The sequence below is a fragment of the Caretta caretta genome, chromosome 6 (assembly GCF_965140235.1).
Source record: "Caretta caretta isolate rCarCar2 chromosome 6, rCarCar1.hap1, whole genome shotgun sequence".
NCBI classification, from domain to species: Eukaryota; Metazoa; Chordata; order Testudines; family Cheloniidae; genus Caretta; species Caretta caretta.
This window is the reverse complement of record NC_134211.1, coordinates 64,378,134-64,392,995: the sequence shown is the minus strand read 5'-3', so window position 1 is coordinate 64,392,995 and position 14,862 is coordinate 64,378,134. Positions and strand designations below refer to the sequence as shown.

Here is a 14,862-nt window from a genome sequence, read left to right as displayed (position 1 = left end):
AGAATCGGAACTCAAGGAAGATATGAATGGGGGAAGGAATCTCTCCCCCCCCCCCCATGGAGTAGCTGCTACGGCAGTCCAGAGGATGCAGTAGGCCTGTGGGGTGTTTGAGTGCCAAAGGATGCAGATAAATGCCTACTGGGATTTTCAAAAGTGCCTAGACTCCCATTGAAATAAATCTGGACTCTGATTTGCCCTTTCTGAATGGAGTGAAGACTTCTGCAGAGCAGCAGGTCGTCTGACTCTAGGCCTTCCTGTGCTCTGATACACAGGAAGCTTTTATGGATTAAAGGGTATCCGTCCTCCATCTGCCCTGCCCTTTCTTGCACAGCAGAGGTGCATGGGTTCTTCTGCTAGGAGACTCTTTGAAGTGTAGAGGCAGGACCAGGATTTGTCCCTAAAGGCTCACAACTCTATTTGCTTGTACTTGTATCTTTCTAGAGGGATGACTAGAAATTGCTTGTTGGCTGAGAGTTTACAACTCATCAACTCTGGCCTCACCTCTACAGTCTCAGCCAGAGGGTGGCAACAGGTACATTTTAGGAATCTGCCTTTAGGCTGCACTCTTGAGTTCTTGTGCTATAGTAAAGCTGATTATATTTTAAAAAGTCCTTACTGCAGCAGTAACAGGAGCAGAAAACAGCACCAACAATACCCCCGTGATGTAAATTATCCTACCCAGAGGGAAAACGGTGGGGACTTTAAAAGCAAGGCTGCTGGTGTTGCTAGTACAGGCCAGTACTTCAAACTATCGGAAGTGTTCTGTCCTCCCTTGACAAGCTGGAACGTTGTTGATTTCCTTGCAAGCACTGGGGTACTTGTGTGAAATTGATAAGCTCAGCAGTCCTTAAACACACACTGAAAATACAACACTTCCCCTTTAAAATACAGTCTGGAAAAGGTGTTAAACATTAGGCACCTCTACTGAACCCCGTTTAACACAGAATTTGTGAAAGTTTCACCTCGAAAGAGAATAATGAAGGGTGGTTAAAAGATTTTAAAAGCAAATTATTTTTTCACCCCCCCCTTTCCCTAACACACACCGGGTTACTAATTAATGGCATAATGAACCATCTAGGCAGGCAGGTGCAGTACTTTGACTCCCAGGCCATCAGCACTGGGGATATTGTCACCCCAAGAGACCTTCTCGTTTATTGAGTGTTTCCCATGCGGCGGAGGAAAGCATTCAGCTGTTGCCTGTGGAGGGCCGGGGAATGCTGGGCTTTGCTGATGTAACGGGCTCCCTGCACTTTTCATTCAGATCTGGTTGGCTGCAAGCTGGCAGAGAGCCTGAGCGACGCCTCCAACTCCGATGAGGTCATCCCAGCTCCCTTTTTTGGCTACTACAGGCAAGGTCTGCGCTGCCTCAGCATTAAGGTCAGCTCGCTGCTCCCCCGGGAAAACTGATGCCTCTACGAAGCCCCCTGCCGCCCTTCCCCCAAGCCCAGCCCCCGCGATTCCCTTAAAGCCGGAGCCGGAGGGGATTGACCGCAGTGGATGTTCTCGTTTGCTCGGATTTGAATGCTGTTTGCGAGTCGGTTGCAAGAAATCGCGGAGCTGGTAGTGCCCGGCGCCCGCCTAACTAGGGCCAGGACTGAGGCAACTCCCGAGCTCGCTCAGCCCGCTCCTCAATTCGTATCCACCCCACCCCATCCCCGGGCGGGGATGCATCGGCCGCGCAGGGAGCGGCGCGGGCTCCATCAGCTCTCGGTCCCCGGAGACTGGCCCCTGCGGGACAAGCGGCTCCCGAAGTAGGGGTTGCAGCTCGCCCCACGCTCTGAGTGGCGGGAAGAGCAAGGGTTTCCCGCGCTGGGCGCGCTCCAGCCCGCCCTTCAGCACTCGCGCAGCTCCCTGCACGCCGGGCCGGAGACAAACTCCTACGGATGCGGTGGCAGAGTAACTCCAGGGCTCGCTGAGCAGCCCAGTGGCTGGCCTGGCCTGCGGCGCGTCCCTCTCCTCACCCGAGAGCCGGGCGGGAGCCGGAATCCCGCCGCAGCTCCCTGCCGCGGCTTCCGATGCCCTTTCGGCTCCGCAAGGCTTCCCCGCCCGCGGCCCCAGAAGAGACCCAGAGAGAAACTTCAGCACCCGGACAGCTGCCCTCGAGACGCGGGGACAGCAGCACCGCGGCGGGCTCCGCTCCCCGGCCCCGCCGGTGCGTCAAGCCAAGCCCGTCCCGGGTTTCGCTCCCCGCCTTTGGGAGCGGGGACCCCGGGAGGGTGAGGGCAGCGACCTGGACCTGGTTCCACCCGCGCCAGCACAGCGATGGGGAGCTGACCTTCCTCCGCCGGCCGCGCGGCTCCGCATTCGGGTGCTGCATGTCAATGCCTTCTTCGGCCGGGAGTCTTCGTCTCTTCCGCTAGTTCAACCCCCCTCTCCCCGCAAATTTTCTGGAGAAAGGGGGGCTGATATCTGTGCAAAGAGCCTGCCCTGTCTGTCGTCTGGATTGGCAGTGCCAAGGCTGGAGGGTGCCTGGGCAGTGTATTGTACCAATGCAGCAACCCCGGTGAGCTGCAGCGTTAGAAAGAAACCCAGGATTGACGCTGCTGTTGGGGGGTGAAAAAACACACACCCCCAACTTTGGCATCCGGGAAAAGCGTGTCTCTGCCCCCCTCCCCACCCCCCAGGCAAGCTTCTCTCTTCGGCGGCCATAGAAAGAAATTTCCCCTCCTATGTAGCTGAGGGTAAAAGCGTACCCGGGGGGCAGCGCCACATCTGGCAGGGATTTGAGGGTTAAAATCCAGTGTCCGCCGCAATCAACAATGGCAAATGAACCGGTGATTCTGAATGTTTATGACATGGTGAGTATGAAACGATATTAAGTTTGGGGGTGGGGGTGAGGGAGGGATGACAGCGTGCGATTGGTTGCAGAAAGACTAAGATGAGGAACGGGGCATCTAGACCTGGAGAGGCTGAATTTTCCAAGCTTGTCTTGTTCTGGATGACGGGGGTGGTGCTGGCTCTGGCTTTTTTTGCAGCACATCACAGCAGATTAACAGTAAAACTGTGCTGGATTTTCTGCAGATTAGGGAAATTGACTTTTCAATTTACGAAGCCCCAGCTAGAGAGAGAGGCGATCGCCTCTCCTATTCCTAGAACTAGATGCCCTTGACTTTCAAGGCTATCAAGCATCAGGCTGGAGAGAGAGCCCTGGGGGGAGGAAAAACAGTTTACAAAATATTCCTTTAATGTTGTTAAAACTAACAACCCAAATCCGAATCTCACATGTTTAGAACGGTTGAACAGAGGCTGTCATTAGGAAAAGGCTTGAAGAAATGACCTGAGTAATTTTTTTTTAAGGTGAATAGTAATTGCTTGAGTAATAAGCAATTTTAACTGATAAAGCTTCGGCAAGGGGGCATAGGAAGTGAAGTATTCTGCACTCCATGATCATGCCTGGGAATGTTCTCTTAAAGTTCACAGCATATTTAACAGCTCTCCTTACCATCCCTTTGTGGCAGAGGGAGGGAATTATTTGTGTAAAATCAATAAACAAAGCAGAAATCTCAAATACAACCTGTGCTACAACTCAAAACCATAAGAGGGCTTTGAAGAAACCATTTTATTTATGGTTCCCCCATACACTCATGAGAGTTGTATGCAGCTCCCTCTTAAATGATTGGCATTGAGTAGCATGCAGAGTGGGGACATTTTGATGGGGAAGCATTTCACTTGATTTGTCCTTTATAAGCCAAGAATGTGAAATTCCATCAGTCCCACAATTTTTAATCAACTTTCTGTGGAAAATACCACTTTATTAGGCCCAACATCTGACTTGATCATAACTATCCAATCCCACATTTTAAGAATTTATGGCATGATCCTTCATTTTAACTCCATACAGTGGTAATTAACACTAACTTTTAACAGAGTCCATGGAACATATAACACTCATATGCCAAATGAATTATGATGAGGAGATTCATAATGAATGCCAAAAATAGTAATAATGGAACACTTTAAATGAAGTGTTGGCATTTACAGCAAAGATTAAGTGATTCTCTGTCAGCTGGGAAGCCTTAAAGTACTCCTGTTGGGGGAGAAAAGTGCTATTTAAACTGTAACACCTAGATCTAAGGACACAGAGGAATCCAGCTAGACTACCTTGGCATATACAATACTGAGCCTCACCTGAAGGCTCTCTCTGTTTTATGAACCACGCTGACATAAATTCATTTATTTTGGAATGCACTCTGCTGTAATCTATGTTTAACTGGTTGGCAGCCCAAAACAGTGCCTTATTTGTGAGACTGTAGTAGGCATCATTCTATCTAATGCCTTGGAAAGGTGATGTGTCAGAGGATGGTTCATTCCAGAAAGATTCAGACCAACACCACCTCCATTTGGTTCCTTCATTTTTTTTTAGTAAGTGAATTCCCTGAGAAGGGTGTCAGCTTGACATCCCTGCAGGGTGAATTCTGCTGATTCTCCTTCCCAATGCTACAGCATGGGCAGCAGTGTAAGGTTTCCTTTGGTGCCCCATTCTCAGTATGCCTCAAACCTGAGCTGAAAGGATCGCCTCCAAAGGTGAGGGGAACCCAGTTTCCATGGCCCATTCAGTCCTTGATTGTTCTCCTGTGATTGTCACCAAAGATGATGCCTATTAAGGGCTTTTTTTTTCTCCACCAGTTTTGCATTGTGGTGTATATATATGCCTGTCCACAGGGAATTGGGTTGAGGCCACAAATTTAATTCAGACTGAACAAGTTCTGATCTCCACCAAACTGTGAAAGTCTCCATACCTCATTGTTAATCCCCTGGGTTACCCCTAATTTAATGACTTTACATACAAACCATTCTGATTTCATATTCCAACTGTTTGCCTTATTACTGAGTCGCATACAATTCAGTTTCTATATTATAACTGCTGGGGCTACATTCTTTTGACTGGTGCTATGATTTTAATGCCATACAGCATGGGATATGGCCATGCAGTTCATTCCATTGTGGTGGTAAGTTATGGTGCAGCAGGGAAACAATTGCACACATAAATAACTGTTTTAAAATTGGCATTAATAAAAGGGAGGGGAAAGGCAGCTGCGGATAACAATTAACTATAATTTAAAGCTCTGCTTTCCTGACAAAGAACATGACCCCGGTATGGCATCAGGGAGCACTTTAGCTACAGGAAAGCTTAGCTTTGGGGCAAAAGTTCAATTAAGAACCCCCTGTGCAGATATGAAATATCCACTTTGTGCAGTCTTGAGTATTGAACAATTATGGCCATTTATCTCTTACCCATTGTATATATACAGGGTGTCTTTGGAAAGTAATGCTGGTATTTAATGAGGTGCTTTGCCAAATAGCTGCAGTGTGTAGCTACGTTTAGAAGCCTTATTTTTTTTCCAGCACAAAATAATTGAGCAAACATTGTTCAGTGTTTCCAAGTACTCAACTTACTATCAATAAAAGCAATTCTATCCACCTACAATATGGATGGGGATTGTATTATATTTTGTCTCTGCCTAAAGAGCACAAAAAATAGGAGGATGGAGAATGTACCTATTGAGACAGAAAACTTTAAAAATAGAATAGGTGGGCTGTTGACGTAGTGATTTAAAAACATGAATCTAAAGTGATTGCATGGCTCAGCGCCTGGTCATGGGGTTCAGAACCTTTTAACCTCCACATGCCCAGTTTGAATCTGTTTGAGAGTGTAGTTGATGGATACATGAAATGAGTTGGTTTGTGCAAGTTCTGAAGGGGTTGGCTGCTGCCTAGATAGTACTGCTCCTTTAAAAGGGTAAATCAGGGCACCTTTCAGATTCAGATGGGGAGAAAAAAAAATAAACTGTGTAGTGCAGCCCAAACATTAGTGAGATTATAAAATAACTTGGTTCAACCAGTCCATCTCTGGGTCTATTGACTGTCTGGGAATTTCCTTTAATTATTTGTGGTTTATTTTGGGATGATCACCTAAATCAACATAACTAACTTTTAATAAAGATCAAGATACTAAATCAAAGATGTAAGATTGCAAATATTTTAAAGTGTTTAACTCTAACAGGTTAACTACATTGACATGCCAAAGCATTTCTCTAAAGAATAGTCAGTTTTGCACAGACTAAGGTCATCAGACAATCTCATAATGTTTTCAGTCAGTTACAGGGCACATGTCTGCTTTTAAGTTAACAGCTGTTCATGTATATCATTGCTCTCTTGCTTTATCTTTAAAATTGTCATGATTCTCCACTGCCTTGCACCGTGTGTCTAGCAGAAAAATGCTACCAATCTCGCCTGATGGCATTTGGTACCCACTGTGCCCTGGTGTCAATGATTCACCATTGCACTGCACCTGGTGTAATCAGGCCTGGTGGCTGCAGTAAATGTAGAGCTGTAACACTTGATCTCTGTATTTCCTGAGAGCGGGCCTGAGTTTCCTCTCAGTTACACTAGTGCCATTCCACCAATTTCACTGGAGTTACTCCTGATTCTCATGGGAGTAAATGAGAATCCAGTGTGTTCTAGGCAAACTTGATCTTACATTTTCCCCATAATCAGAACCTTCAAAATGGTAGCCAGAATGTAATTATTTCACTTTGGGGACCAATTGGCTTCTTTGCATTTTCCAGATATCCTTTAATCAATTGTAATCCAAGTGGCTGATAGTCAATTGATAACAAGGGGCTGACACTGAAAATCTATGCATAGGTCTCTCATTTGCTTAGCTGATTATAGAATGACAGTGTCTTTTATCGATGTTCTTATATGGCACCCATCACTTTATTTGAGTGGCTCATGAAATTGCAAAGCGAACACACACGTTTTTTCTCTCCACTTCAGTCAGCCAGGCCTAGGTGCATGTGTGTGTGTGTGTATGTATGTATATGTATATGTGTGTGTGTGTATGTATGTATATGTATATGTGTGTGTGTGTGTGTGTATATATATATATATATATGTGTGTGTGTGTATATGTGTATATAATATTTGTGGTATTCTTGTGGGAAGCCAGCACTGAAGAAGGGATTGCATATTGCTCTGAAGATGCTGAGGTTTGTGGTCATCCTCATCTTTTCCAGGAGTGAGTTCCAGCGTCACAGGTCAGTTGCCAAGAAAGCTCTGTCTTCTGTACATATGAATCTCACTCTTGTGTTCCATTGTTCCCATGAAACGCAGCTGTTGTGGGAAGTCATGATTGTGCAGGGTGAGGCAGTTTGTCAGGTTAGACTTGAAGATGAGAGCCAAAACTATGAGTGATGTGGTATTCAAAGGAAAGATAGTTAAGAGATTAACTCTGGGGTGATGTCGTCTCCATGTCCTGTGTTACTGAGTAAGGAGCTGCTGTTCTATACCAGTTGCCGCATTTTTAAGGTTGTTGGTTTCATATGTAGGTACAAAAAAATGCAGCAATCAATTCTAGAGGTCACAAATGCATCAACAACTCTGGCTAAATCTGAATTTGACACCATCGGGTGCAGTCTCCTGGCCAGCTGCAGGTGGAAAAAGGCATTTTTTCACAGCTATGGCTATTTGTGTCTTCAGAAGCCCTGAAGGGTGCAGGTGGAGACTGAGGGTGTAGACTGTCTAAATAATCTGAAGGCAGATGCCTCCAGTGGAGGATGATAGTTCTTTCCACACTACTCTTACCATTTTAGTCTTTCCACCATTCAATTACAGCCAGATATTCTTCATGGATTTGCATTGGATAAAATGATAGAATGGAACTAGACATCCCTCTTCTCTCGTATATTTGAGGGAGGAAATCAATCAAGGAAAGTAAAGAGAAAGCAATGTAACTGCGTCCCTTAGTTCAAGTAGAAGGAATCAAAAGCATGTTGGGTATCTGATCTAAACCTTACAATAATAAACCAATTAGAAGGCTAAAAGAGTAAGTGGCATGGTCTGTGTTAATGAGTCCAACAGCAAAATGTGTCCCTTTATGCAAAATAAATGGATTTTTGTTGTTTTAGCAACTGCCAGGAAATGTGCCAGCTATCAATGTAACAATCTGTTTTGTCAACAGGGTGACAAGTTAACTACCTGTCCATGGTATATCCAGTTATACATATATCTTCTAGCTGACTGCCATAAGCTTGTACACCAGCTTTTTAATTTCTTGCAACCGTTCAGCTTGTTTGGACACACGCGAGCTAGATCCACAAAAGGATTTAGGCACCTAACTACCACGTTAGGCCTAAATCCAAAAGTTAGATCCTCATACCACCCTGCTCCCACCACCCAACCCAAGAGGTGCTTAAATTTCTGCCAGTGGGCATGTGCAAAGCCATCTCAGTCCTGATGCCCAGCACCTAATCCCTGGCAGAATACTCAAACTAGGTGTTACCTCTACCTATATCACCAGAACTTGCACTAAACAATGGTTAGAGCACTCACCCAGAATGTGGGCGAGCCAGGTTCCAATCCTCACTCTGTCTGATGTGGAACAGGGACTTGATCCCAAGTATTCCACACCCTAGGAGAGCACCCTAACCCCTGGGCCATAGATTGTGTAAGTCAGCATAGCTCCATAGAGCAATGGGGTTGCATCAATTTATCCCAGCTAAGGCTCTGATCCCATATCTCTTTGATGGGAAAAAGAGAACTCAACTCTGAACTTCCCCAAAGTTTGGGGTGTTTGGATTTGGCATGTTAGAGAGGGAGGGGTTCAGGTAGGGATTCAGATCCAGGGGTTTGATTTTGGCTCATGTGTAATGTAGAACTTGTATGAAACACACACAACCTGAGCATCTGGCCCACAAAGTTGAGCTCCAGATGCAAAATTCAGGCCTGGGTTTATGGTTTGGATCTCCCTCTTATAGTTTCATTTATATCAGCATCTGGGAAGGTAGAGATTCTTTGAACATATGAGACAAATCCATGAAAGCAAGACGGACTTGCTCATACTCCATTCAGTCCTTAGCTTCTGTGCTATTCAGCAACTGGTAGTATTCTGCAGAATGGTCACCTGCCCACTAGCAACTGAACTGAAGCCACCAACTCATTGCCGATGGGCCCTGAAAATCATCGGATCTATCTCTTAATATGGCGATGTATGGTATATCTGGGTATTATCTGATAATTACATTGGGTCACTAGTGACCTGGGCTGAATTTAATCTGGTGTCCTAGCCTCTGTTAGCTACTCCTCAATTATCCAGTTTTCTCTTGTTTGATCAAGGCTGGATTTTTTTGACCTTCTTGTGCTCATCAAGAACAGGATGATGCAATTGTCTGAATCTTGAGAGATGGTTTGGGGAGGTGAGAGGGAGAATCAGCCACCAAAATGGATTTATTTGTCTGTCCAGGAAGGGGAAAGAGAAAAGTAAAGTTCCTGTGTTTTTTGTATCATTTCATTACTGAGCTAGCCTATATTGCTGGAAAAAACTGATTAACCATATCTTATGTAAATCACGTCTTCATGAAGCTGATAGATTTATTAGCAGGGTGAAGGCAGACACTTCCTTTTGTGGGTTCACATAGCAAGCCTGTGAATCGATGGCATTCCTTATGCCACAGCAAACTCTATGGCTGTGCACAATATGGGCTTTTTTTCTAAGAGTAGAAAACTGTTTAACTGATAGCTGGTAATCTAGGGTTCACTGCTGGGAAAGCAGTATTTATTTATTTAGCATTTTGTGTATTCACCGAGCCAAGCAATAGCATTCATAATGGCCAAATGGAACTCTTGGAGCCCACCGCTGAATTTGGTTCCTTGACAACGTGTATCATTGTTAGATCTGTACCACAGCTTGGATTGTCTCAAAGACCCCAACAGTGCTAGTTGGCTGTATGGAGGCCTCGCCAAGTTTAGAATGGGTTAAGAAGGGCCCACTGATGACATGGCAGGTCGAAGCTGAGTGGGTGAGCAGTAGGGTCTGTGACGAGGAACTGATTGGTGGTTGGTGAGAAGCACCAGTCTTCCTGCCACAGGGACTCTGCTATCACGTCCTGGCATGGCAACCTCAACCACAATGGGTGTTGTGATAAAAGATGTGTAGCTGGTGGGTTTAAAAGGTCTTTGAACAAGGGCAAGTTTGGATTAGCACGTATCTTCTCAAGCAGCTTGTCTGTTGCAATTTCCTTCCTGATATAAGGGGGAGCAATGTGGCTCAGAACTGGAAGTTCTGAAAGATGAGTCAGTTGGAGAGTTTCTGTGATATGCATTGTTGAGTTACATATCAACAAGTTTTGGTGTGTACCAACCGACTCCATCCTGGTGCACAGTACTCTGCTATTGAGTATAAGATGGCAAGGGCCGAGGCCCTTAGGGTTGGAGCATTTGCTCCCAATGAAAAACCTTCCAGTTTGCTGAGAAGGTTGTGGCATGTCTTGATCTTTGCTGCTATCTTGCTCAGGTGGCTTTTGTATGTCGGTGTTCGTTTGGGGGTCACGCCTAAGTAAACTGGGTAGGCTTCATGCTTTAGCCTCTGGCCATTCATTAGAAAGCTTAGTTCTCTCTTAGAATTGGCATGGTGTAGGAGGAATGTGCTAGAGACTGTCTTGCTGGTGCTAGGCTGAAGGCGCCATATCTTGCAGTAGTCGGCCAGCTTTGCAGCATCATCATTCAGGGTCTTCTCCAGCCCAGAGGAAGTTGGACCCTGTAGCCCGCAGCAGATGTCGTCTGCATAGATGAACTTCCATTACTGGGTTGGTGGCAGGTTCGTTGCCATATAGATTGAACAAGGGAAAGCAGTACTAGGGAAGGGCAAAGTGCTGCTGTGTTAAAATGTTCTCCTAGAGCCCCCCCCCCACTTCATTCTGGAGAAAAGCAGGCTTAGGGTGCTCAGAATGACAAAAGTATTGCAGCCTGTCTGGTAAGTGGCCCACTCCCTCAGTCCAAAATACAGGGCACTTATCAGACAGCCATGAAAGATCTGTCATTGGGAACAGGCTGGGGCAGATCTGCCAAGTAAAGACAGCATGCTGTGAACTGTGTGTAACATGGCTTCCTGGCCTTCAATCCCAGATCTGCCAGTTTTTTCTACCTAAGATATAAGATTTCCTTTTCTACTCTCCTCAACACCTTCTGCAAGCAGTTTTTATAAGATCTTGATGTTTTAAGAAAAAAAAGTTTTCATTACCAGTACTAATCATCACTGTAGGATTTTGAGTGTGTGAACAATTGGCCAGGAACTCTTCTTAGAATATAGCATGACCTGCATCTCAATAGGTCAATAGAAAGAATTTCCCCGGGATTTGTGAGAGAGAAAATAACTCTAGTTATATACTACCAGAGTCAGTTATTTGCCCAAGGCCAGAGAGTTTGAACCTGGTCTGTTTTTAGGAACTTCTGGTACTTCTTGGATGGGGCAAGCACTTAAGACCCTCCCTTTCCCTTTCCCTTTCCCTGTAATTATCTCCCCCACCACACACTATTTGATGGCTTCCTGAGAGAGAGAGATGGGACAGGAAGCCAAGAAGTTCTGTCTTCTGACCCTGACCCTGAGTGATCTTGGACAGTTCATGCCTTGTGAGATAGTTCCTACATGTTCTAGTGATATGAGAACAGGCCTGGGAGCTAGGCACTTCTGCGTTCCAATCCCAGCTCTGAGAAACTCTCTGGCCTACCCCACCCTGCCCTCTGGCATGCTTGCTGAGTTTAGTTTTGGTTTTAATGCTCAGTGTTCTTGGCTGTAATGTCATCCGCTATGCTGTTCATTTTAATTTTGATGGATATCCGTTAGCCAAGACAGCTGGCAGTTTTCCTTCTGGTGGCCACTTGGGATGCAAAATGGAGCAACTCCAATTTACCCCAGCCAAGGAACTGGCCGTGTGTGTGTGTGTGTTTGTGTGTGTGTTTGTATATATATATATACTTGCTCAGTTTAAGATTAATGAGGCCAACGCCAACCCTAAGTCATCCTTTCTACTTGGTTGCATAAGTTGCCATATGACTGTTGGATGCTGACGAGCTGCCTTACGGGCGCTTAATCATGTGAAATTGCAATAGAGTGAGTAATACGCACAGTATGTCATGATGGTTGGGAAAACTTAAAAACTGTGGGAGGGGCATCTTTGTGATTGTGACCTAGTTTGCTGTAATTTATTGTATATGAGTGGGTTTTTTCCTCCTTTACTTCAAGAACTCTGTCTTGAATGAGTGTTCTAGTGTGGGTGACACTGCAATGCCATTCAGTGGCCCGTCCGTCATTGAAAGAGAGATCACGCTTAGCAACACTGCCTGGCAACAAATCAGCAGCATTGTGTGCTATGGAAATGTCATTTCTGCTGAAAATAATTTGATATTTAAAATCATATGGGGAGGACTCTTTCAGATATGCAGCCCATGTACTGGCTCTCCCAAAACTGCACAAGCATGTACCACACGTGCAAAAATAGGTTGTGCACAAACAAATGACGTGTGTGCAATTTCCGTAGGGCAGATGTAGAGACTTTTTTTTTTTTAAGTGTATGTGTGTGAAATAAATATTTGATCATCATTTGGGCTGAACTATGCAACTCCCTGCTGGATTAGCTGTTTATCCTGAGTAATGCAGCTATTTCAAACTCATGCCAATAAAGCTTCCAAACCAACCCACTGTATATTCTCTAAGTGTAAATACTTAGAAATATGTCTGAAATGACTCCCCTAGGAGTGACCAATCAGTTTCTTCATGGACGGGTTCATCTAATAAAGATACAGCAGAACATACTCATTATGTTGGGGGATACTTTGGTGTGACTTCTGAAGACCGGAGGTTGCTTAATGGTACCTTGTATAAGTTTCACTGTGACTATTTCTCTTCCTCTCTCATTATTGTGTTTCACAGTGTAACATGATTTTATATATACAAACTATATGTTCCATACTGTAGATATATCTTAGCTCCTGTTTATCTTAGTGTAAAGGGGCTGGCCTTATATTCATACTATGGTATGTAAATTGCCCCATCTGCCAGTTCTGTCAATACCTGGCCAAAACCAGCACCTGCGTGCAGACTAAATGGCTAAACTGAACCCCAGGGAGATTTCAGTGATGGCAGGAGGAAGGGAAAAGACCTTGGAAAACCATGTCTCCTCTAAAGCATTCCCCATTATTGAAGGCATCTACCCTCAGAGGAAGTCAGTCCACAGTTTGGAGTCTTTTTGGCCTCCTTAGTGCATCTGAATTCCCAAATGGCCATGTCAGGAAACGACATGCCCACTTCAACTGTGTCTGGCCAGGCAACGGCGCCTCATCTTATGGGCCAGGGCAGACCTACCCACAGTGATCCATGAATATGTGACCCCCAGACATGATTACTGCAACTCAGATCTAGGGATGGTGCTGCACACCCTGAAAAAGCTCCCACTTTTGTTGATACAAAACATAGTAGCCCATTTGCTTAGGAACAAGTTACCAGGCACACATCGGCCCAGTGCTCCGCTCTTGATGCTGGTTCCCTATTGAATGGTCTCTGCCCTGATGTCCCTCTGTGGGATTGGCCCTCGCTCTTTGAGGGATCACCAATCTCTTTCCATAATCATGGTCTCCACTGGCACTATGAAATTGTCAACCAATAGGGGAAGCTCCTGAGCGTGGGAGAGACAACTTTCATGTAATAATATCAGGGCTGGACCTAGACTATGGAACTCACCCCTAGAAGAGATAAGAATGGCCATAGAAATAACAGCAAAACTCATTTCTTCCACTAAGCTTTCCCTCAGGGAGTTCACACCCACCCACTCTCTGTTTGCGTTTACTTGCTTATTTGTGTGTGAGAGACCAACACAATCTATAAACTAATTAAACTATTTAACCTACAGAGTGGGAGGGAAGAAAGAGAGATTATTTCTATTTTTATATACTTGGGAGGTGCTCTGACAAAGCAGCAGTGGGAGCCATGTAAGTACCTAGTGAGATGGATAGATCTGTGCCTGGTCTCTATTCCCACACTATGTTTCTGCCTCAGTTAGATGAATGTTTGCTAGAGATAAACAATTTATCATACAAATAAGCTCTCCTGATTACTGTATTTCATCTTTCGAGACACTTTTTCTCATGCTACCAATTTTGCATTTGGTACTTTGTGAAATTTCTCTGATCGTACTACCTATTAATACCTCACAGCCCTGCTCAGCCTCTCTTCCAGTAAAAGAGAAACAATAGTGTACGCAGCCACTGATGTGTAAAATCAATTTATCCATCTCTACAGAGAGAATAGACTATATACAGGATAATACGTTAAGGACAAACTCCTATCTCTGCATCTGTGAGGCACATCCTTCTTGTGAAGAGTGGGGGTTGGTAGAAAATGTTATGACATGAGCTTCTCCCTCTTTTTGCATTCTTCTGACAATTCAGTAGCCTTAGCCACTGGTTGAAAGAAATTTAGACTGTAAACTGTTTGGGGCAGGAACCATCTTTTAGTTCTGGTTTGTACAGCACCTAGCGTAATGGGTCCCTAGGCAATACCTTGGGGATTCCAGATGCTTTGGTAATACAGATAGTGACAGTTACATAAGAGAGATATCTGAGTACAATATTTCTTGCATACTGTAAGTAGGAGAGGGGGGGTATCGTCCTCTGGGAGCAGATACACTTAGACAAAGATTGTACATATTTGTATGTGCATATATATCATATGATGTAAATTCAGCTTTGGACAATATCAGTTTGTATAGCTTTCTATTATATAATGTGGTGTTCAACTAATGATAAGCAGGGTGTTGAGGCTATATGAGCAAGAATGACTTGGACACCTGTTTGTCTCCACTCCTCCCCCTCACCCCATCCCCACTTCTGGAGTAGCTCCCTGGACATTAATGGAGTTGCTTCTGAATTACACTGGTGTAACTGACACCAGAATCAGGCCCAAAGCTGTGAGTGAAAGAGGTTTAGAAAGGTGCAATGCCATGGTTTAACTTTGCAAATATATTCATGGAAACAACTTTCTCACAACCTTTCTCTTTCTCCCAGCATAGCCACTCATCCTCACAGCAA

At 44.9% G+C, this 14,862-nt stretch overlaps 1 protein-coding gene across 2 annotated transcripts in view; it reads left to right on the top strand.

The window, feature by feature from the left end:
- The first annotated feature begins 1,386 nt into the window (after positions 1 to 1,386).
- Positions 1,387 to 14,862, top strand: part of LOC125638026 (deubiquitinase DESI2) — an 80,398-nt gene continuing 66,922 nt past the window's right edge. The window contains exon 1 of one of the 2 annotated variants that reach the window (XM_048853179.2): positions 1,387 to 2,798. Coding sequence is in view for 1 of the 2 variants with exons in the window: in XM_048853180.2 (XP_048709137.1) it covers positions 2,760 to 2,798 (39 nt within the window). In the remaining variant the exon portion in view is untranslated. The remainder of the gene's footprint in view (positions 2,799 to 14,862) is intronic. The other variant, XM_048853180.2, reaches the window with a different exon arrangement.